The sequence below is a fragment of the Podarcis pityusensis genome (assembly GCF_964106645.2).
Source record: "Podarcis pityusensis genome assembly, chromosome: 5".
Taxonomy (NCBI): Eukaryota; Metazoa; Chordata; class Lepidosauria; order Squamata; family Lacertidae; genus Podarcis; species Podarcis pityusensis.
This window is the reverse complement of record NC_138032.1, coordinates 1,057,424-1,079,462: the sequence shown is the minus strand read 5'-3', so window position 1 is coordinate 1,079,462 and position 22,039 is coordinate 1,057,424. Positions and strand designations below refer to the sequence as shown.

The following is a 22,039-nucleotide window of genomic DNA, read 5'->3' as shown; positions in this document are numbered from 1 at the left end:
ACCAAGGGCAGAGTCGGTGTGTGTTCAGTGCAGCACACAGCACCCCGATCAGAGATGAAGGTGGAGTCCCTGCCTTCTCACCATTTTTTCTGTCAACATCAGGGACTGTAGTGTGGCCAGTTTTTTAACAACTGTCCTGCCCAGAAGGTGCAAAGCACAGGTGGGAAAAGAAGTAGGAAATGCTGGCGGAGAAAAGGAGGACATAAAAGCAGGCTGCTGGGTCAGGCCAGTGGCCCATCCAGTCCAGCATCCTGCTCTCACAGAAGCCAAAGAGATGCTTTGGTGGGAAACCCGCAAGCGGGATTCGAACACAAGAGCAGCTCTCCCTTCCTGTGGTTTCCAGCGACTGGGATTCAGAAGCATCTCTGGCTCCAACTGTGGAGGCAGAGCAGAGCCATTCTGACTAGGAGCCACCGATCGCTCTCTCCTTCTCCATGAATTTGCCCAATCCTCTTTTAAGCCATCTAGGTTGGTGGCCATTCCTGCCCCCCCCCCCCAGGAGCACATTCCATCATTCGAACTCTGCACTGCATGAAGAAGGACTTTCTTCTCTCTGTCTTGAATCCTCCAACATTCAGCGTCATCAGATGTGCATGAGTTCTGGCGTTATGAGGGAGAAAAGCTTTCCCCTGCCCTCTTTCTCTGTGCATAATCTTACAAACTTCCCTCTAAGCTAAAAAGCCCTAAAGGCTGCAACCGTTCCTCACAGGGCAGCTGCTCCTCCCCTCATTCATTTTGGTGGCCCTATTCTGAACGTTTCCCAACTGGGCAATCTCTTTTTTGAGGCGAGGCCGGCCAGAGGCCTCTGGGAAACCCACAAGAAGGATTCGAGCAGAAGATGACACTATCCCTCTGTCCTTTCCAGCGAGTGGGTCGTTTGCTCACTGCTTTGCAGGGATGTGAGGGACCATTGCACAGGGTTGCACTTGGGGGAGTCTGCTGGACTTGAACATGCCTCAGATACACTGGCTGTGGACTAGTGTGATCTCCTGCCATGCAGGGCTCCTAAAGCAGCAACAGCAATGCGCCCTCTGAAGTCCTCTCGCCCTTCTTCAGAGCGCATGATCCATGACTGCAAGATCAGCCACTGGGATCGGGCTGGGAATTTGTCTTTCTGGCTCCATGCAGCCCTCCTTCCTTCCTTCCTTGGGCCAGTCCTTTTTTTATTGCAGCCAAAGGCCGTGGCCAAAGGCCAAGGCATCCCTAATCTCCAGTGTTAACTACTGTTAGCCTTGGCAAAGCTGATGAGTGGGCTGGAGCTGCATTCTGCTCCATCCCAGGAAAAAAAAAGCTGCTGTTAAGAGTGACGAGTGAGCAGAAAAGACAGAGCGATGCCAAGTCTACAGAGATTTTGCTGGAGTCCACCGAGGGAGAGAGAGAGAGAGAGTAAGGCAGAAAGTGCAGCACAGCTGACACATGCTTTTGACATGGTCTTTTGTGTATTGCGACTTTGCTGTTGTTTTTATTGATTATAGTCTGGTATTCAGTTCAGGAAGTTTATCGTACTAGCCAGAGGCCATGACAGTTGCAAACCTGCAAACATAGTATTAATACAATACTATAGAACATGCATCCGGAATATAAAGAAGGCATTATGTGATTAATCGGTAATGATTTATTGTAATAGTTGAGAATGAGTTTCTGCTTAATTATTATTTGCTGATGCTCTGAGAGCTAATTTCATTGCATAATATTATATTCTAAATGGATCATTGAACACTACTGCATTTTATATAAGTTGTTTATTTTAAAGTCATTTTTAAAAAATTCTGACTTATTTCCATTGCATCGGATTGTTATAGGATGTGTGGTCTTTGTTGTACATTTGGTTGTTTCTGTGGCTTGTAAAGTGTCTTGAAAGGTGGTAAACAAATTAAAAGTGAAATGGAGAAAAGATCCATCTTGACCCATGAGTGGAGGCTGCAAACATCCCATCTCTCCTCCCTGCCTTCCTACTCCTTACTCCTTGCATTAAGCGACTAGTCCACATGGCCATGATTGCTGCCAAGATATATTGGTTTTGGCTCAGTTTGATGGTCGTGTTTTCTCCCAAAGTATTCTGGGAACAAGGGACGTGGGTGGCGCTGTGGGTTAAACCACAGAGCCTATGACTTGTCAATCAGAAGGTCAGCGGTTCGAATCCCTGCGACGGGGTGAGCTCCCGTTGCTCGGTCCCAGCTCCTGCCAACCTAGTTGTTCGAAAGCACGTCAAGGTGCAAGTAGATAAATAGGTACCGCTCCAGCGGGAAGGTAAACGGCGTTTCCGTGTGCTGCTCTGGTTCGCCAGAAGCGGCTTAGTCATGCTGGCCACATGACCCGGAAGCTGTACGCCAGCTCCCTCGGCCAATAAAGCGAGATGAGCGTCGCAACCCCAGAGTTGGTCACAACTGAACCTAATGGTCAGGGGTCCCTTTACCTTTTATTCTGGGAACTGTAGTCTGGGGAGGGTTCTGAGGCTCCTTCTGTGAGGGATCTTTGCTGTGCCACCCCAACCTCTATAGACCTCTGGGGAGGAGGGAAAAGCTATAAACCCACTTGCAGCGTAACTTTAAAACCAGCTTCAGAAAACCAAAGGGGCAGCAAGGGTGTCACGCCACAAATCTCCTCCTTCAACCCCCTCCAGGGCCACCTTCTAGATTTCCCAGGGAAAGATACCTTTCTAAAAAGCAAAGTGTACATTAGCTGTGGGACCAGGCTCTTTGCCCTGAGAGCTTTATCCTTAAAATCCCTGGTGTGTTAGAGAGGCACATCTAGACTCATCAGTACTCCTGGGACTCTCCCATTCTTGCATGAACAGAGGGGGGAGAGATGTATTGAAATGCTATTATTGACAAGGCATGAAAAAAGTGAATAGAAAGCTCAAAATGGAAGGTTTCCCTTCCGATTGAAAACGAGGCAGTTCTGATCTCCGAGCTTTCCATGCAAGGCCCCCTCTCACACACCTGTGGCCTGAAATGGCACAGTCCGCGGGAGAAAGGCAAACTGCAACACCGGCTTCACCTGCCCTGGCGCGAAGGGCCGCACAGGTCGCCTGCGCAGGATCGACAGGCCCAAAGGTGAGGCCGGCGCAGGCCCGAGAGGCGACTACCCACAGGGGAATGTGTTACTGAGGAAGGAACGCTGTGGAAACTGCAAGCACTGAAGTTTTGAAATTAATAAATAAATGTAGGAGGGAGGTCCTCCTTAACGAAGCGCCGCTCTTGCACCCTGAAGAATGAATGGTGATACAGGGATGATGGGCTGTAACCGAGGAGGAGGAATTCAATCCTTACAAACACCGCTTTGCAGGTTATTAGATGAAACCCCCTTCTAAGTGAATGGTCAATCATAGATTGGTCTCTGTGCGTGAAATCTGAGAGAGCGAGAATGGAAATTCACCAAAATTCGGGCTAGTCTGGGGCAGAGGTGAGCACTGTGTAGATCGCAGGAGTGCCCTGCCCTGATGTCCTTCTGGGGTTCTCACCAGCTTTTCGTGTTATTATTCCAAGTAGCTGGCCCTTGAGGGTCATTGGAATATGTTGTGCGGGAGGGGGTTTCGATGTGGTTGTCAATCCTGAAACAGCAGACCGTCGCTTGTAGGGAAACCTGCCTGCTGAAAATAATAGATCCTGCAACCTCCAGCCTTTGCTCCAACCTTCGCCTAACCCTTCAATTCGCCCTCCGTGTCAAGAGTGCTTTGCCAGTTCGCTACAGAGAGAGACGAATCGAGTCCCCTCAGCAGACGAACGTGCCCTTCTTGGGCCCAGCACTGGGACCCGCCTTCCCTTTTGGAACCGCCAAGAAGGAACCAGCAGTTGCTGCCACACCGAATTCTCCTTTCCTTCCCTCTCCCCTTCCTTTCCCCAACGCCTCCGTCCTCCTCGAAGGCCTTATTGAGCCTGCTTCGCACTGAAGATTCCGGCAAGGCGACCCCGCCGCCACCCCCGGGCGAAAAACATATCGGAGTAGCCCAAGCCCAGGATCCCCCCCCCCCCCGAGCCTTCTCCGCCAAGCCAGGGGCTCCAAGAACTTCGACAGCAATAAAGCGCATCCTTGCAAGTCGTGAGCACCGAATTAGGATGGCCAAGCAGAGACCGCGGCCAGATGGCTCCCTCCCTCTCGCCGCTCAAGGTCCAAGAAGGCGAGGGCTATCGCGCCACGCTATCGCAGAATCTCTGGTAATAGCGCTGCTTTGGCTGCCAAGGCGAGGGAAGAGGCTGCCCGCCTCCCTTCCCGAGGCTGCCTCTCGCTCGCTCGCTCGCTCGCCCGCCAGCAACACGGAGAGGCATCCATCTGCTTCTGGATGCATGACTATGCATATAATGGGTTATTATGTCCCCCCCCCCACGATTTTTATGGCATCCAACGTGCAGACCAGCAACACACCTACATCACAACAGGGGAGGGGGGAGGGGGGAGCAGTCTGCTTTGAAAACAAGCCTTCATCAAGGTGTTGGGAGTCCATGAGATTCCCTGGTGCTGCTGTTTATATATAACGGAATCACTCATTTTGCGGGGCCTGTTCTGAACCTCAGGTTCAGAACCCCCCTGCCGCTCGAGAGGGTGGGATCCCTCCGTGGGATTGAAGTCGCCTCTAATCATATCTCCCCAAACTGCCTTTGATTGACAGGGCAGTTATTAAAACGGAGCCAGGGGTTTCAAAGGCAGCCTCCGTCTTAAAGGAAGCCCTGGGTACACCAGCTCCTCATTCTTGCTGTATCAGAGCTTCCCAGCCACCTTGTGTAATAAAGGAGGGGAGCATGAGACTGGGGGGGGGGGGTGTTAAATAAGAGCAGCGTCTCCCTGCACGCTTTTTTTCCATTGGCCGGCGGGATGGGCCACCAGCAACGTCAATCAGTAATTAATATTTAGAGATTTGGAGAGTTCACGTACTTATGCAAAACGAGCAAAGCAAATCGAATCGGATGCAATTTGTATACGCCTGTTTGGATGCAAGAGACACGACCCCCCCCCCCACACACGGGTGGGTCGGGGTGTGTGTGTGTGTGAAATATTTTATGAGCAAGGATGCAATGCAATGCACTGACTGAGGCGCGGAGGGCGGGGGGAGCGCTAGATCAAGGGGACTCTCCTGAAGCAGCCAAAACAACATTGCACGGCTCCCCCCTTTCTGGAAGGTGGGGTGGGGGTTCAACATTGCCCTCCCCCCCATATGGCGCCACTGGGTCCTGCATGCAGCAGATGCCTCGTCGCGTGGGGGTAAGGACGGGGCTTGTACGGCGAGTCTCTTCCCAGCAAAACGAGGCGCCCCGCAGCCCTCCCATGACACACGCCCTACAATTTACAATTGCATTCAAAAAATTAATTAAATCGCTTCCCGGCTCAGAGCCAGGGAGTCGCCCCGGAAATCCACCTCCGGGAGCCAGCCTCGGCGCTCGGGGCGAAGGCCTTTCCCCGTTCTCGCCCCCTGGCCGGCGTGCGGCGCAAGCCCAGAGCCCGGCGGCGGAGCCTCCTTCGCCCGCTGCCGCCGCCGCCGCTGCAATGGGCTCTGCCCAGCCTCGACCTCCGCTCGCACTGCGGTGCTCGGGCGAGGAGAAACCGTGGGCGCCCGCCTGCCTGCCCGCCCGCCCGCCCTTACCTTCCATGGCCGAGCTGTCCGGGCGCCGCGAAGTTGCCGGGAACTTTGGGGAGGGCTGGTGGGCTCGGGTGCTGGTCCTCCTCCTCCTCCTCCGGCTTCCGCAGCTCCTCCAGCCCGGATCCCCGGCGGCGCGTCGGGGCTTCCTCTCGGCTTCTTCCTGCTCGGCTCCGGCTCCTCCTCCGGCTCCTCCTCGGCGAAGGCTTTCCCGGCACCCGGAGGCTGCAAGCAAGCAAGCAAGCACCGCAAGGGTGAGCGCCCGCAGGGAGGGAGCCGCGCGCCGCTGCGCAACCCGCAGGGACCCCGGGACGGAGGGATGGAGGGATGGAGGGATGCAGGGATGGAGGCTGGCGCAGGAGGCGAGCGTTACCTGGCGGCGGCGGAGGCGGCGGGCGGAGCGCAGAGGAGCTGTCCGCCGGCGCTGGTGCTGCAGGTACAACTGCCGGCTCTGCCCACTCGGCTGCCTCTGTTGTACGCACGGCACAGGCGCCGGGGAGCCGGCAGGGCGCATGCGCCCCTCCCCCCCCCCCCCGCCGCCTCCCTTCCCCTCCTCTTCGCTCCGGCCGCGCGCTCGCTCCCGGAGCCGCCAAAAGCGCTTGGCGCGGCGCTTTGGTCCCAGGGAGGCCTCGGCCGGGGAGAAAGCGCGCACTGGAGAGCGGAATCCAGCGGGACGGGGAGTGGCCGGGGACTCCGGAGTTCTCCGCGCCCCGGGATGAGTTTCTGTTCGGTGAAAGAGGAGGAGGAGGAGGAGGAGGGTTTCGTTTGGAGACCACCACCCCCTCCTTCTCCTGCTGCTGCTGCGAGGCTTTTGGCCTCGCGCGCTGGGAGCGTTTATACGACACTTTTCCTGGCTCGCGGGTCTCGGGATGGCGATGCTCTTGACTTCAGCCCCTGGGGGCGAAGCTCGGCGCTGCCTCAGCATCGCGGCGGAAGAGAAGGGAGAGCGGGGAGCGGGCAGGCGAGCGCCGCAGGACCTCGCCGCCTCGGGCAAGGCTCGCCTTGCTCTGCGAAATGGACCAAAGAAGGCGGACTTTTTCGGATAACCAGGCCCGGAGGAAGGAGGCAAGGGCCTTTCTTTGCATTTTTACAGCTGCCGCTCTCAGGAAGCCAGACATGGACTTCCACAGCTCGATCGAACCTAACCAAGCTTCCAGCCGAACCCATTTGCAAGCTCAGCCTCGTCGCAGCATACTGGGGACCTCATTGCTAAACTGAAGAAGACAAAACTCCAAAAGAGATGCAAGGAGGCTGGAACCAGACTTCTAACCAGAATTCTAACCCAAATTAGCAGTCTAAGCTTGGGGGGGGGGGGGATCTGGTACTAGGTTTTTTATTATTATCATTTAAAGAATTTATATGCCACAACTGCAGTTGGTGCACAAGAAATAAAATGCAGAAAGAGGTAAAAATAATAATGATCAGTTGAAACAATGAAACCAGAGTTCTGTTAAGATGCCTGATAGAAGACTAAAGGTCTCCCATGGGTGCCAGAAGTTCAACAGGGAGCGGGCCGGTCTGATCTCCACTGGAAGAATTCAAGTGGCACACGTACTGAAGGGTCAGTCCGCCATTGGTGTAACACAACCTGATTGTGACAACCCCAATGAGCGTTGCCTCTGGCTGCTCACATGCCCATGGCCCCCAATGTCCATTTTGTTGTGCATCCATGACAATTTCTGTTCATGGTGATATGGGGGCAGCCAAGGATCAGGGCAGGTCTATGCCAACCCCTGGGGCTTGGCAGAAAAATGGCAGAGTCATGCCCACTCATGCTTTGCTGAGGCTGTTTGGGTAGTGGGCTTTGGGGGACGGCTGCCATAAGAGCATAAGGATAGCCCGCTGGATCAGACCAGTCCAGTGGCCCATCCTGTTCACACAGTGGCCAAGCAATTAATAATATATAATAATAATAATTTATTATTTATACCCCGCCCACCTGGCTGAGTTTCCCCAGCCACTCTGGGCGGCTCCCAATCGAGTGTTAAAAACAATACAGCATTAAATATTAAAAACTTCCCTAAACAGGGCTGCCTTCAGATGTCTTTTAAAGATAAGATAGCTGCTTATTTCCTTCACATCTGACAGGAGGGCATTCCACAGGGTGGGTGCCACCACTGAGAAGGCCCTCTGTCTGGTTCCCTGTAACCTCACTTCTCGCAATGAGGGAACCGCCAGAAGGCCCTCGGAGCTGGATCTCAGTGTCCAGGCTGAACGATGGGAGTGGAGACGCTCCTTCAGGTATACAGGACCAAGGCCGTTTGACTGTTGACAGTGGGAAGCCAGCAATCAGGATTTGAACACAAGAGCCCTCTGCCCTCCTGTGATTTCCAGCAACTGGGATTCAGAAGAATTATTGCCTGTAACAGGGGAAGCAGGGCACAGTCGTTGTGGCTAGCAGCCACCAATAACCCTCCCCTCCTCCAGGAATTGGTCCAGTCCTCTTTTAAAGCCATCTCAATTTGGTGGCCGTCACTGCCTCCTGTGGGAGAGAGTTCCCTAGATTAACTATGCGCTGTGTGAAGAAGGACTTAAATCCTTTTATCTGTCCAGAATCTTCCAACATTCACCTTCATCAGATGCCCATGTGTTCTGGGGTTCTGAGAATGGGGTAAAAGCTCCTCTGTTCCTCCACTAAGTCTCATCTTCTGTGGCTACAGTGTGGCCTTAGCGCAAAGGGGACGTCTCATGGCCCTTTGTACCCTGGCTCTCCTGTTCCACCTCCAGCATCCTGCCTGAAGACTCCTGTCCAGCAACTTTTCAAGATCCCGCACAGTGAAAATGAACTGCCGTGGTGGCACGTGTGCAGGTATAGCTCCTCCTCCTTTCCTGTACCTTTTCCCTTGGGTGGGTGGGTGTTTTAAATTGTAAGCCTGTGGGTAGGGGCTGTCTTGTTTTAATTGCTGGGATAGCTCAGTCAGCACTGCATGAGACTCTTAATCTCATCATATATCATATATATCATATATATGATGATAATTATATTAATCTTCTTATATCTTATAGTGTGGTTTGTTTGATTTTTCTGTTATTTGTTTGTTCGATTGTATGTTTGTTCACTTGTATGTATGTCTGTTTTTCATAAATGTATTTATTTTAAATTAATAAAGATCTATTAATAAAAAAAGAGACTCTTAAACTCAGGATAATGGGTTCGAGACGCGCATAGGGCGAAAGATTCCTGTGTTGCAGGGGGTTGGACTGGATGACCCTCAGGTTTCCTTCCAACTCTGCAATTCTATGTTCCTAGGAATTGATTATTGGCCACTCGGGAAGCCCTTTTGGCTGAAGAATGGGGTACAAATGTCCCAAATAAATAAAATAAATCAGTGTATCTGAAGAAGTGTGCTTGCACACGAAAGCTCATACCAAGAACTAACTTAGTTGGTCTTAAAGGTGCTACTGGAAGGATTTTTTTTATTTTGACTATGGCAGACCAACACGGCTACCTATCTGTAACTGGAACCAAATAAATAAATAAATCACTCCTACAGCGATGTTGGTTTAGTGATCTCTTCAACCCTTCCATCTGCACCTGATTCCTTGGAGAATCACTTGCACAGGCCATGTTTGTAAGAACAATAGAAAAATAGCCTGCAAAGGAGAAAGCTATCGATGGCTAGTAGCCATAATGGCTGGAGGCATAAATGCTTGTGAATTCCAGTTGCTGGAAACAGCAGGAGGGGAGAGTTGTTTTTGTGCTTGAATCCTGCTTGCAGAAGAACATCTGGCTGTCCACTCTGAGGACAAGATCCTGGACTAGATATGCCTTTGGCCTGAGCCAGCAGGCTGTTTTCATATAGTTCTTTCTTCCTAAATTCTTCTTCTTCTTCTTCTTCTCCTTCTCCTTCTCCTCCTCCTTCTTCTTCTGCACAAAAATTCACTAATTATTCTTATACCAGTAAGTTGCTGCTGTAAGTTCCTATAATACTGCCACGATTTTCTCTCCAGTCATTTGTAAAACATGTCCTCCACTGCCATTTCTTTTCTGAATAAAGTTTCTGCAAGAGCCAAATGCTTCCATAACCATTCCCATGAAGTTGGAAAGTGTGGATTCTTCCACTGAAGTGCCCCCAGGTTTTCTGATGAGATTAGTAGATTCTTTATTAAAGATTTCCTTTCCTCTGGAATAGCAGCCTCAATCCAATTAAACTGTATCAATACAGGACTTCATTCCACAGTTATTGCTGCAATTCCTAACACCTCTTATTCCAATTGTGAAGTAAGCTTGCATTTGCACCTTTCCAAGACTTGAAATGTGCATCTGAGCAGCTTTTATTAAATCTCACAAGTGTCAGGAAAGAGAGCGATTTCTCACTGAGCTTATTGTACTGTTTAGCTCAATGATTTTACCAAGCAAAGTTGTTCCTCTACCGACAGGTCTAGGATCGTGGCCCGTGATGCTGGGTAGCCCACAGACAGTCGCTTTACCCTGTTTCAAACTACAGCCTTAGAAAAATGTAAATTGTGATGACACAGACATGAGCATCACACACATTGAGGTGCTGGGATTGGCTGCTTCTCTCTGCTGAGAAAAATGTGTGAAATGGCCATGAGATTCACAGCTGGACACTGATTCATGGTCTAGGGTCAAAAAAACCTTTAGTAGGAAGAGAATTATTAAGACTCCATTACAAATTCCACCCAAAGCATGGAAATTATACATTTCAGGCACCGAACTTCTGTACAATGGAAGGTATAGGAGACCCATGAGCAGCACAAAATTACTGGCCTTTCCTGTGGTTTCCAGCAGCTCGTATAATTATTGTTATTATTATTATTATTATTATTATTATTATTATTATCCTGACAGAAGAGGCAGGTCAGAGCCATCCTGGCTGGGAGTCACAGACTGCCTTTACCTCCACGAATTCCATAGAATCATAGAATGGTAGAGACCCCCAGTGTCATCTAGTCCAACCCCCTACAGTGCAGGGATCCTGCCCACAGCCATCCCTGGGGGTGCTCAAACCACTAACCTTCTGGTTAATGGCCTGGTGCGCCAACCCACTGTGCCCCCTGAGGGTGGAAGTCACAGGAGGGGAGAGTGTTGATCTTGCGCTGGGAGCCTGCTTGCGGTTTTCCCACAATGGGCATCTGGTTGGCCACTGTGAGAACAGGATCGTGGAATAAATGGGCCACTGGCCTGATTCTGCAGACGCTTCTTATTGTCTTAAACAATCCATTTCTGAAGCCCTCCAAATTGGTGCCCATCATTGCCTCTTGTGGGAGTGAATTCTAATTCTTCTTCTTCTTCTTCTTCTTCTTCTTCTTCTTCTTCTTCTTCTTCTTCTTCTCCTTCTATTATTACATTTGTAGCATCTTAAAAAGCAGAGACATCACCTTGCCAACAAAGGTCCGTATAGTAAAAGCTATGGTTTTCCCAGTAGTGATGTACGGAAGTGAGAGCTGGACCATAAAGAAGGCTGGTCACCGAAGAATGGATGCTTTTGAATTCTGGTGCTGGAGGAGACTCTTGAGAGTCCCATGGACTGCAAGAAGATCCAACCTCTCCATTCTGAAGGAAATCAGCCCTGAGTGCTCACTGGAAGGACAGATCGTGAAGCTGAGGCTCCAAGACTTTGGACACCTCATGAGAAGAGAAGACTCCCTGGAAAATACCCTGATGTTGGGAAAGATGGAGGGCACAAGGAGAAGGGGACGACAGAGGACGAGATGGTGGGACAGTGTTCTCGAAGCTACTAGCATGAGTTTGACCAAACTGCGGGAGGCAGTGGAAGACAGGAGTGCCTGGCGTGCTCTGGTCCAGGGGGTCACGAAGAGGCGGACACCACTAAACGACTAAACAACAACAATCCCACCTTTCCTCCAAAGAGCTCAGAATGGTCTGCATAGCTCTCCTTCTCCCCACAACAACCCTGTGAGGTAGGTTAGGCTGAGAGAAGGCAGTGACTGACCCTAAAGGTCACCCAGTGAGCTTCTTGGCCGAGTGGAGATTTGAACTCTGGTCTCTCCCAGGTCCTGGTCTGATGCTCTAACCACTACACCACACTGTGCTTATCGTGAGGAAGTGCTTCCTTTCTTCCACCCTGGATCTCTGAGCATTCAGCTTCATTCCTATCCCTTCCTGATCAGAAGAAGCCCAGCAGCTGAAGGCCTCTTCCGACGTCCTCCCTTGGGCTTTAACTGGGATTCAGAGTGCAGACCAGTTAGGGGATGAGCTGCAGAATGAAGGAAAGGACACTCACAACCCCCCCCCACACACACCTTGCTTTATGCCAGCTTCTTGTATCTAGGAACAGAAAGTTGTGGGCTCTCTTCTTCACGGGTGGTTTTTGAGCAGAGATTGGATGGCCACCTGTCGGGGATTCCTTCACTGTGATTCCCAAATTGCAGCAGGACTAGATGACCCCTGGGGGTCACTTCTGTGGGAATGTTCAGGGTGGCAGGAGAGGAGAAATTGTTTATTAATATCCTTCCTAACTTGCGCTAGCAAGTTCCTTTACTTAGCGGAGTTACATTCCCCTTTTTACATGCACAGCAGATAGCTGGTTGCAGGCTCGTGTGAGCCTCTCACTATTATTCAATTCAGTTTGTCTCAGACTGAATTGTACGTTCCTGGTAAGTTCCCTTGAATCCCTCTTAAAAGAATAAAGAGGCCACAATCTTATTCAAGACCAATAAAAGAAGTTTACTTACATCAGTTCACAGTTGGATGCCTGAAGGAAGACTTAGTTCCAAATATGTACATGTGGATCTACCCCATATGGGGGAATAATCCCAGTGCTTCTGCTAGCTGAGAGCTAGCAGAGCAGTCCTAGCTAGAAGCTGGTCAAATGAAGAAGGAAGTCAAAAAGAGAGGTGTGTGCTGCGTGACTCATCCTTTTGTTACCTGGACAGGTAAGGTCACACTCATCTTCTATCACATGCAAAAGGAAGGTTGCTCTAGCCCAGGTGGAAACAGGAAGTTTTGACTGGCTAGAGCAAACATACCCTTGCATGTCCACTCTAGGAAAACAAGGAATGTTGTATTTGACTGCTCCCAGTGAATTACACTCCACACCTTCCAACCTTACAATTCTATGATTCTATGATTTAACCACCTAAAAAGGTAGGCAAGTACAACAAAGACCCTGCGCCACACCCGTGGGAACTTCACCAAAGTTCTCTCTCCCCTTTGATAATTTTTGAATGCCATTTATTTTCTCCTTTAATGGTGGAGAATGTTTTGTGGAGCAGGGAAGGCAGGGCAACTATTTGGCACAGCACGAGTTTTGGCGCACAGCTCCTGCCAGCCCCAGCATAGTGTGGCCCTGCACCCTGGGAGCTGATGGGACTTGTAGTCCAAAACCTCTGGAAGGGACCAGGTTGAGGAAAGCTAGAACAGGCCACTCGACCTGCCATAATGGTCATAAAACATTTGCAATTATACATATTTATGTAGGGCGGTGTGTGTGTCGCTATGCCGTGATCCAGAGTCTCCTGGCACTTGGAAGCGCAGGGTCACCTTCAGCGGCACTCGTCAGTGTCAAATGACACCACGCTGTGACTCGATGCTTCCGATTTTCTCCCCTTTTAGATCTGGCATTGATTGAACACGGTGCTGGATGAGATCACATTCCCATGCTCTTCCCCCTCCTCCCTTCTTTAAAAAAGCCCTCCCCAAACCTGCCTTGACGAAAGCGAGATTGGTAACTTGGGCACAGTTCCCAAACCTGTCGTAGAATCACAGAACTGTAGAGTTTGAGGGGACCCTGAGGGTCATCCAGCCCAACCCCCTGCAAGGCAGGAATCACAGCTGGCTCATGAGGGAACACACAAGGGGCCTCTTCTCCTCAGCGCAGCCTAAAAGCCATAGAACCAAGACAGGAAGGGAGACAATCTCATTCCAAAGTCCATGGAGCCAGGGGCCCTCCAAACATCTTTTGATTTGTGGCTTCATGAGGATTTGGGCTCAGGATGTTGTTGGGGCAGATGTATGCAATCCAGCTTTCAATACCGTTTGTTCTTGCAGAAGTTTCAGGGTGGGCAGCCTGGTCCATTTCCCAACAGTGCGCATTGTGGGATGTGATACATAAGTAGCAGTCAAGTACAACATTCCTTGTTTTCCTAGAGTGGACGTGCGGGGGAATGTTTGGTCCAAGTCAGTTGAAAACTTCCTGTTTCCTCCTGACTGGGACATGCTTCCTTTAGCATGTGACTAGAGGTGGGTGTGACCTTACCTGTCCAGGTAACAAAAGCACAAGGCACGCAGCACCCTCTCTCTCTTTGACTTCCTCCATAGTTGGACCAGCAGCTTTTTAGCTAGAAATTCTCTGTTGGATTCCAGCCAACAGAGGACACTGGGATTATCTCCATATGGTATGGATCCTCATATATATACTTTGTAACTAAGTCTGCCTTCAGGGATCCAACTGTGAACTGATGTAAGTAAACTTCTTTTATTGACTTTGAATAAGATTGTGGCGTCTTTATTCTTTTTAAGAGGGATTAATAGGGGACTTAGGGACGCGGGTGGCACTGTGGGTTAAACCACAGAGCCTAGCACTTGCCGATCAGAAGGTCGGTGGTTCGAATCCCCACAACGGGGTGAGCTTCTGTTGCTCAGTCCCTGCTCCTGCCAACCTAGCAATTCGAAAGCACATCAAAGTGCAAGTAGATAATGAGGTACCGCTCCGGTGGGAAGGTAAACGGCGTTTCCGTGCACTGCTCTGGTTCGCCAGAAGCGGCTTAGTCATGCTGGCCACATGACCCGGAAGCTGTACGCCGGCTCCCTCGGCCAATAAAGCGAGATGAGCACCGCAACCCCAGAGTCGGTCATGACTGGACCTAATGGTCAGGGGTCCTTTACCTTTACCTAAAAGGGGACATACCAGGAACATACAATCCAATACTGAATTGTATGATAGTGAGCAGCTAACACAAGCCTGCAACCAGCTATCTGCTGTGCTGTGAAAAGGGGAATGCACTCTGCTAAGTAAAGGAACTTGCTAGCGCAAGTTAGGAAGGATATTAATAAACAATATATCCTCTCCTGCCACCCTGAACATTCCCACACTAATGCACTTTTATTGTACGTGTTGCAGAGGACACCTGCAATGAACCATCACGTGAAGAGGCCCCGGGGGGAAATATGGTGAATAGACAGGGGCATCATTAGACTCAGGGGCTGCGTCTCTTTCATGGGTCTCTTCCTGGTATGTCCCACAGAGGAACTTACGGTCTTCAAACAAAAACATCCTGAAGGTCCCAGGCCACAGAGAGGTTAGGCTGGTCTCAACTAGAGCCAGGGCTTTTTCAGCTGTGGCTCCGACTTGGTGGAATGCTCTGTCACAAGAGACCAGGGCCCTGCGGGACTTGACATCTTTCCGCAGGGCCTGCAAGACAGATCTGTTCTGCCAGGCCTTTGGTCGGGGTTCAGTCTGACTCCCTCTCCCCTTTCATAAGAACTTGCATGAAAGTGGCCTCCCAATTTTTCTCACGGGCCCATATAAGTTCAGCACAAACAGTTGGGCCTGGTGAGCATTTAAGGTCCCCAACCCTAATCTGCAGGTTGCCATCTGATTGGATTTTATTCTGATCCTGATCTGATTTGAGGATGTATTTTAATTGATCGTCTGATTTTATGTTAATGTGTTATGCATTTGATGTTAGCCGCTCTGAGCCCAGCTTCGGCTGAGGAGGGCGGGATATAAATAAATTATTTTATTATTATTATTATTATTATTACCTGCCCCCACTTTAAATAAACAAGCAAACGGAAATGTTAACAGAGGAGTTTTCCCTCTGAAAGCCAGCTGATATTTGCAGATGTCTCCATCACCCTCCCAAGCAAAGAGTCTAGCCATTAAAATATCCTCTTTAGACAAGCCTACCCAGATGCTTAAAAAGTTCAAGTAAATTTCATCAGTTTTAGTATTCTAACTTTTGTATGCTTTTAAAGTATAGTTGTAAAAAATAATAATCTTGATTTTACTGTTTTATCTTTTGTATACCGCTTTGAGGTTGTTGTTTTGTTTTGTTTTTTACAATCGAGCGGTGTATACATTTTACGAAATAAATAAACATGTGGCTTCTGTTCTGGTTCATTAGAATTTCTTAACTTTCTCTACATCCCTGCATATTTTACATGAATTAAACCATTCAGTAATCCATTGTTACAGCCATTAAAACTTATTTACACTGTTGAATATATATCTTAATGCTACCAGCGTTTTTGAATAAACACAATTTTCACCTATATATTCAGTAAATATTTTATGTAAAACGAATGATGGAAAGAGAAGAAGGGAAGTCACTGACTTAAGGTTGTTTAAATGAATATTTTGAAATGTAATTTAGAAAAATTAATTTTTTAAAAATACTATTTTTAAAAAATAGAATTTCTTAACTTTCTGATTCAGTTCTGATTCAAACAATATGAAATTAAAAAAATTGCTCAACCACTTTTCCAACTAGCCCAGATACATCTTCTCAGCTGCTGTTCTTAAACTTCTTCCTCTTTTAAGGCAACTTCATTAGAATAGGTGTGAGAGGTCTCTGCCCCGAGGCTGTTACAGTCTAAAGTGAAACTCTGTGAATATGAAATGGAAGCTGGGATAAACAGGGGAAAGATTGAGAATGTAAGAAGAAACCTGTATCTGGATCCGGCCAATGGCCCCTCTAGTCCAGCGTCCTGTTGGACCAACCCGGGGCCCCCACGGGAAGCCCCAGAGCAGGATCTGAGCAGAGCAGTTCTCTTCCTTCCTTGCAGCTTCCAGCAAGTGACATTTAGAAGCCTCTGATGTGGCATGTGATACACAAGTAGCAGTCAAGTACAACATTCCTTGTTTTCCTAGAGTGGACATGCGGGGGAATGTTTGGTCCAGCCAGTTGAAAACTTCCTGTTTCCTCCTGGGCTGGAGCATCCTTCCTTTTGCATGTGACTAGAGGTGGGCGTGGCCTCACCTGTCCAGGTAACAAAAGGGCAGTGCACGCAGCACTCTCTCTTTTTCTCTTTGACTCCCTCTGTCATTGGAGCAGCTTTTTAGCTAGAAATGCTCTGTTGGCTTCCAGCCAGCAGAAAACACTGGAATTATCCCCATAAGGGACAGCACCACATCTATATACTTTGTAACTAAGTCTGCCTTCAGGGATCCAACTGTGAACTGATGATGCTGTGATTAAGCTTCTTTTATTGACTTTAAATAAGTTTGTGGCGTGTTTATTCTTTTAGGAGGGATGTAAGGGATCTTACCAGGAACGTAATAGTGAGAGGCTTACACAAGCCTGCAACCAGCTATCTGCTGTGCGTTTAAAGTTAGAGAACTTGCTAGCGCAAGTTAGGAGCATATTAATAAACAATATATCCTCTCCTTCCTCCCTGAACATTCCCACATCTGACAGTGAAATTATTTAGCTACACTTACTTCGGATTAGTAACATGAGGACGATGAAGCATAACTCCTGTAGAATGCATGCGAGGATGAAACATTTATCTTAAGGGGGGAAGTGGTTTATTTTAAAACATCATTTGCATGCATTAATCCTGCATCCTGCATCTGCCCTGGCCTTGAATGAATTTCACACCCCCAACTCCAACCTACACTCCCTCTCTACATATGTTGACTTGCATAGCAGGGCTGAAAACAGTATTTAATCAATAAGTTTAAATCTCATTCTTGTTGTCCCCACTCCCAGCTCACTTTCACTGAGATGAGGCTCCCTTGAGACGTTATGGAATTCCCACATTAAGGAGGCACAGTTGATGAGAATTCACCTGAACTGGAGTAAGATTTTGGGGTAAGAATAAATAACCTTTCGAAATTCAAAGTTCACCCAGCTTTTCAAATAGGACAGTGCAAAAATTGTTCCACATTTTCACACCCATTGAAAACTATCACAGGGAAGGGGTTAGCTGTAGTTGCCAGGGGGTTGGACTAGATGACCCTTGGGGTCCCTCTATGCTTCTATGGTGAGGAAAGTCAGCAAAGGCAGAAGAAGCCAGCATGTTCTCTATAGAGCCAACCAGAAGGAGGATGCAGCCAGCATGTAATGGATGTCGTAAAAGCAGTAATTGATTCAACAGCACAATGAATCAAATAATGCTGTCGAAAACAGGGAATGCCAATCAATGGGAGCCAAATCTGACCAAAAGACAACACAAAAAAAGATTTGGGGAGGTAGGGGAATGATGAAGTGACTCTAGGTCGCTCCAATTCTATGATTGCCCTATGAGAAATGGTTGCAGCCTTTGGGGTTTCTTTTAACGGTTATTGTGTTTCCGAGCACAATTCAAAGTGTTGTTGCTGACCTTGAAAGCCTTAAATGGCCTCAGCCCTTTAGGACCTGAAGGAGCGTCTCCATCCCCATCGTTCAGCCCAGACACTGAGGTCCAGCTCCAAGGGCCTTCTGGCGGTTCCTTCCCTGTGAGAAGTGAAGTTACAGGGAACCAGGCGGAGGGCCTTCTCGGTGGTGGCGCCTGCCCTGTGGAACATCCTCCCACCAGATGTCAAGGAAAGAAACAACTACCTGACTTTTAGAAAACATCTGAAGGCAGCCCTGTATCAGGAAGTTTTTAATGTTTGATGTTTTATCGCATTTTTAGCATTCTGTTGGGAGAAAAAGATCTTCAATCCATCATCCCAGCTCCCTGCCTGGAGGAACAAAAATGCAAGATGGCTCCAGTTTTCCTTAGAAACAACTTTGAAAACGCAACCTTTATAAAATATCTAGCAGTCTCCATGAGAGGCTTGTCCAGTCTCTTTTCTTGAGAATGCTCAAGGTGGAGAGAAAGCAAAGCCAGCTTTGTTCCATACTAAGATGTTCTCTTAATGGATTGGAAGAACAGGGCCACTTTTGCAGGAACAGCAATGGACAAGGTGCATCAAGAATCAATTCCAGGGAGCCACACACTAAAAGCACATGAAGGCAGCAGGGAGGGAAGAGATACAAGGCTTCCATCTCCGAAACTACGACGGGAAGGCACTCTTGCTTGCCACACCCTTGTTGATGCTTGCTGCAAATACCTGTGCAATGCATTATGCAACTGGCTTAAAAGTCAAGTCATCAGCCAGCCTCCATTAAACTCAATGGAAGGCTGTGCATCTGCTGTAATTGCAGTTGGATCCCATCCATTCTGTATACTTTGGAAGGCTGCCGGAGTAGCGTTGGGCAACCACCATTCCTTGTAAAACCCACGAGAGCTGAGCTTGCTGATCACCTCCCAGGGCAAAGTTGCTCTAAGCTGCTTGGAGAGAGGGAAAGATGAGCTCAAGGCACGTTGAAATGTCAGGTGGTGCACTCCATCCATTGAGATCCCTTCCAAACATCTGGCCAGAGCATCCTCTCCAGATAAAACGATGGACAAACTTTTTCACCTCTTTGACTTGTGTGTGCCAGCAGCAGGATATAATTCATTGCAGGAAAATTACCAAGTTTACTGGGTTGGTTTGTTTGCTTTTAATTCCCCAAGGCCCCAAGACAGCAGCAGCAGCAGCACATTTTTTCAGCTTCTACCAGAGCTCAAGACAGCATCCGTAGTTCTCCCTCACTCCCTCATGAGGTGGGTCAGAGAGAGACAGACAGACAGACAGACAGAATGTGAGTGGCCAAAGACAACCAAATAGCCACCACAGTCAGACTGTGGCCTCTGCTCCCTGGTGCTATTCCAACTACATCCCATGACTTAAAAAAAAACCAAAAAAAACAAGAACCCTATTATCTTCCTGCATTGCAGGGGGTTGGACTAGATGACCCTCAGGGTCCCTTCCAACTCTGCAATTCTATTATCATAACCCCCATCGGGCAGGAAGTGCCTGAGCCACCCATTCTCCAACACCCCTCGATCCCTGTAAGACTCTGAGGTTTTCAAATAATAATAATAATAATAATAATAATAATAATAATAATAATAAATTTTATTTATATCCTACCCTCCGCAGCTGAAGCCAGGCTCAGGGCGGCTAACAACAATCAAATAATCAAACAATCAAATAATCCACCATTCTAAAAACATTTCATTATAAAAATTAATTAAAATCAAATTAATGGCAACCATTAAGCAAAATTCTGTGCAAGTTGCCAGAGGAGGGGGTCAGGCTGGGCCCTGACCAAAAGCCTGGTGGAACAGCTCTGTCTTGCAGGCCCTGCGGAAAGATGTCAGGTCCCGCAGGGCCCTAGTCTCTTGTGACAGAGTGTTCCACCAGATCGGAGCCGCAGCCGAAAAAGTCCTGGCTCTAGTTAAGGCCAGCCTAACCTCTCTGTGGCCTGGGACCTTCAGGATGTTTTTATTTGCAGACCGTAGGTTCCTCTGTGGGGCATACCAGGAGAGGCTGTCCCGTAGGTACGAGGGTCCTAGGCCGTATAGGGCTTTAAAGGTTAAAACCAGCACCTTAAACCTGATCCTGTACTCCACCGGGAGCCAGTGCAGCTGGTATAGCACCGGGTGAATGTGATATTGCAGCGAAGACCCCGTAAGGAGTTTCGCCGCGGCATTCTGCACCCGCTGGAGTTTCTGGGTCAGTCTCAAGGGCAGCCCCACGTAGAGCGAGTTACAATAATCCAGTCTGGAGGTGACCGTTGCGTGGATCACAGTGGCTAGGTCAGGGCAAGAGAGATAAGGGGCCAACTGCTTAGCTTGGCGGAGATGAAAAAATGCCACCTTTGTTATAGCTGTAATTTGCGCCTCCATAGAGAGGGAGGTATCGAAGATTACACCCAAACTCTTAACGGACGGTGCTGGCACTAATTGCACCCCCGCAAGAGATGGGAGTTGCCCCCCCAATCCCATATCGTCCCGTCCCAGCCAGAGGACCTCTGTCTTGGAAGGATTTAACTTCAACCGGCTTCCCCGTAACCATCCAGCCACAGCTTCCAAACATCTGATCAGTGTGTCTGGGGCCGAGTCAGGATGGCCATCCATCAACAGATAGAGTTGGGTGTCATCGGCATACTGATGGCAACCCAGCCCAAAACTCCGAACAAGCTGGGCGAGGGGGCGCATAAAGATGTTGAAAAGCATCGGGGAGAGTATCGCACCCTGAGGCACTCCACACACCAAGGAGTGGCACGATGACAATTCCCCCCCAAACGCCACCCTCTGTCCCCGACCAGAGAGAAACGAGCGCAGCCACTGAAGGACTGTGCCCTGGATCCCCACGTCGGCAAGGCAGTGGTCCAGGAGTTTGTGATCGACCATGTCGAAGGCTGCTGACAGGTCTAGAAGAATTAGCAGCCCCGACCCGCCTCGATCCAGCTGCCCCATTATTATCCAGTTTTGTATCAAATCTCCTACCTGTAACTGTACACCTTCCATTCAGGCAGGGGTGCTTTTAGTTCCACCAGCTCCAGTTTCGTCAGGCAGAGACAAAGGCAGAGCAGTGCCAGGGAGATCCTAGCGCCTGGCATAACGCAGGAACAGGTGTTCTCAGCGGCTGCCAGGTGCCCCTGTCCTTCTGACCTCTCCTGGCAGCGAGTGAGCCTACAATGGAAGAGTTGCCTCTATGGGTGCAGTTCAGAAAACAGCACAAGATTGCGCAGAGCGGGCAGGTGGCCCTTTTCAGAGCCACAATTCCACAGCAGGCAGGCTTGGCTCTGCCGTCGGGCAGAAGGAGGCTGCTGCTTCAGGCGGCAAAAGCTGGTGGATGGGGAGCAGCAGCAAGAGGTTGGAGGGTGGACCTGTATGTTGAACAGAGGCAGTAGTGGGGTAGTGGCTAGAGCATCAGACTAGGATCTGGGAGACCAGGGTTCAAGTCCCCATTCGGCCGTGAATCTCCCTGGATGACCTTGGGCTAGTCGCTCACTCTCAGTATGGCCTACCTCACAAGGCTGTTAGGGGGGTAAGATGGGGAGGAGAACTAGGGATGCTACAATGTGCTCCTTGGAGGAAAGGAAGGGTAAAAATATTAAATAAATAGTCAGTGTTATTCAGTCCTCAGGCGGTCCAGTGTCACAGCAGAGGCCAGGGATGTGGGATGTGAACCACAAGAGCAGTCAAGTACAACATTCCTAGAGTGAGCATGTTTACACCTGGGGAGGAATGTTTGTCCAGCCAGCAGGTAAACTTCTTGTTTCCTTCTGGGCTGGGACAGACTTCCTCTACATGTGACTAGAGGTGGGTGTGGCCTCACCTGTGCAGGTAACGACAAAAGCACAGGGCAGGGCAGCCATCTCTCTCTCTCTGACTACATGCTTTGGAGAAGCAACATCTGCTTAGCCAAAGATGCTCTCTTGGCCTCCAGCCAAGAGAGGACAAAGGGACTGTCTCCTTATGAGATAGTTTCCAGGTGTATGTTACTTTTCTAAGCTAAGTCTGCCTTCTGGGATCCAATTGTGAACAGAATATGAGTGAGTAAACTCTTTTTATACTTTTATAGAAGACTGTGTTGTGTCTTATATTTTATGAGGGAATATGGTGAAAATACCAGAACAGTTATTACAGAGGCTTTAGTGAGCCTGAGCAAACGCATCCGCTGAAAGTTTAAAAAGGGGAATGTTACTCTGCTAAATTGTGGAACTTGTTAACAC

The 22,039-nt window shown here is 49.1% G+C and overlaps 2 protein-coding genes across 2 annotated transcripts in view; one reads left to right on the top strand and one right to left on the bottom strand.

Moving 5' to 3' along the window:
- FGF12 (fibroblast growth factor 12) overlaps positions 1-6,066 on the bottom strand; it is a 233,531-nt gene extending 227,465 nt beyond the window's left edge. The window contains exons 1-2 of the mRNA XM_081007543.1: positions 5,946-6,066; positions 5,579-5,797 (exon numbers count right to left, since the gene is read on the bottom strand). Of these exons, the coding sequence (XP_080863669.1) occupies positions 5,579-5,585 (7 nt within the window). The 5' untranslated portion in view covers positions 5,586-5,797; positions 5,946-6,066. The remainder of the gene's footprint in view (positions 1-5,578; positions 5,798-5,945) is intronic.
- The window catches only part of LOC308478152 (uncharacterized protein), a 342,007-nt gene that overhangs the window by 202,978 nt on the left and 116,990 nt on the right, over positions 1-22,039 (top strand). The window lies entirely within an intron of this gene.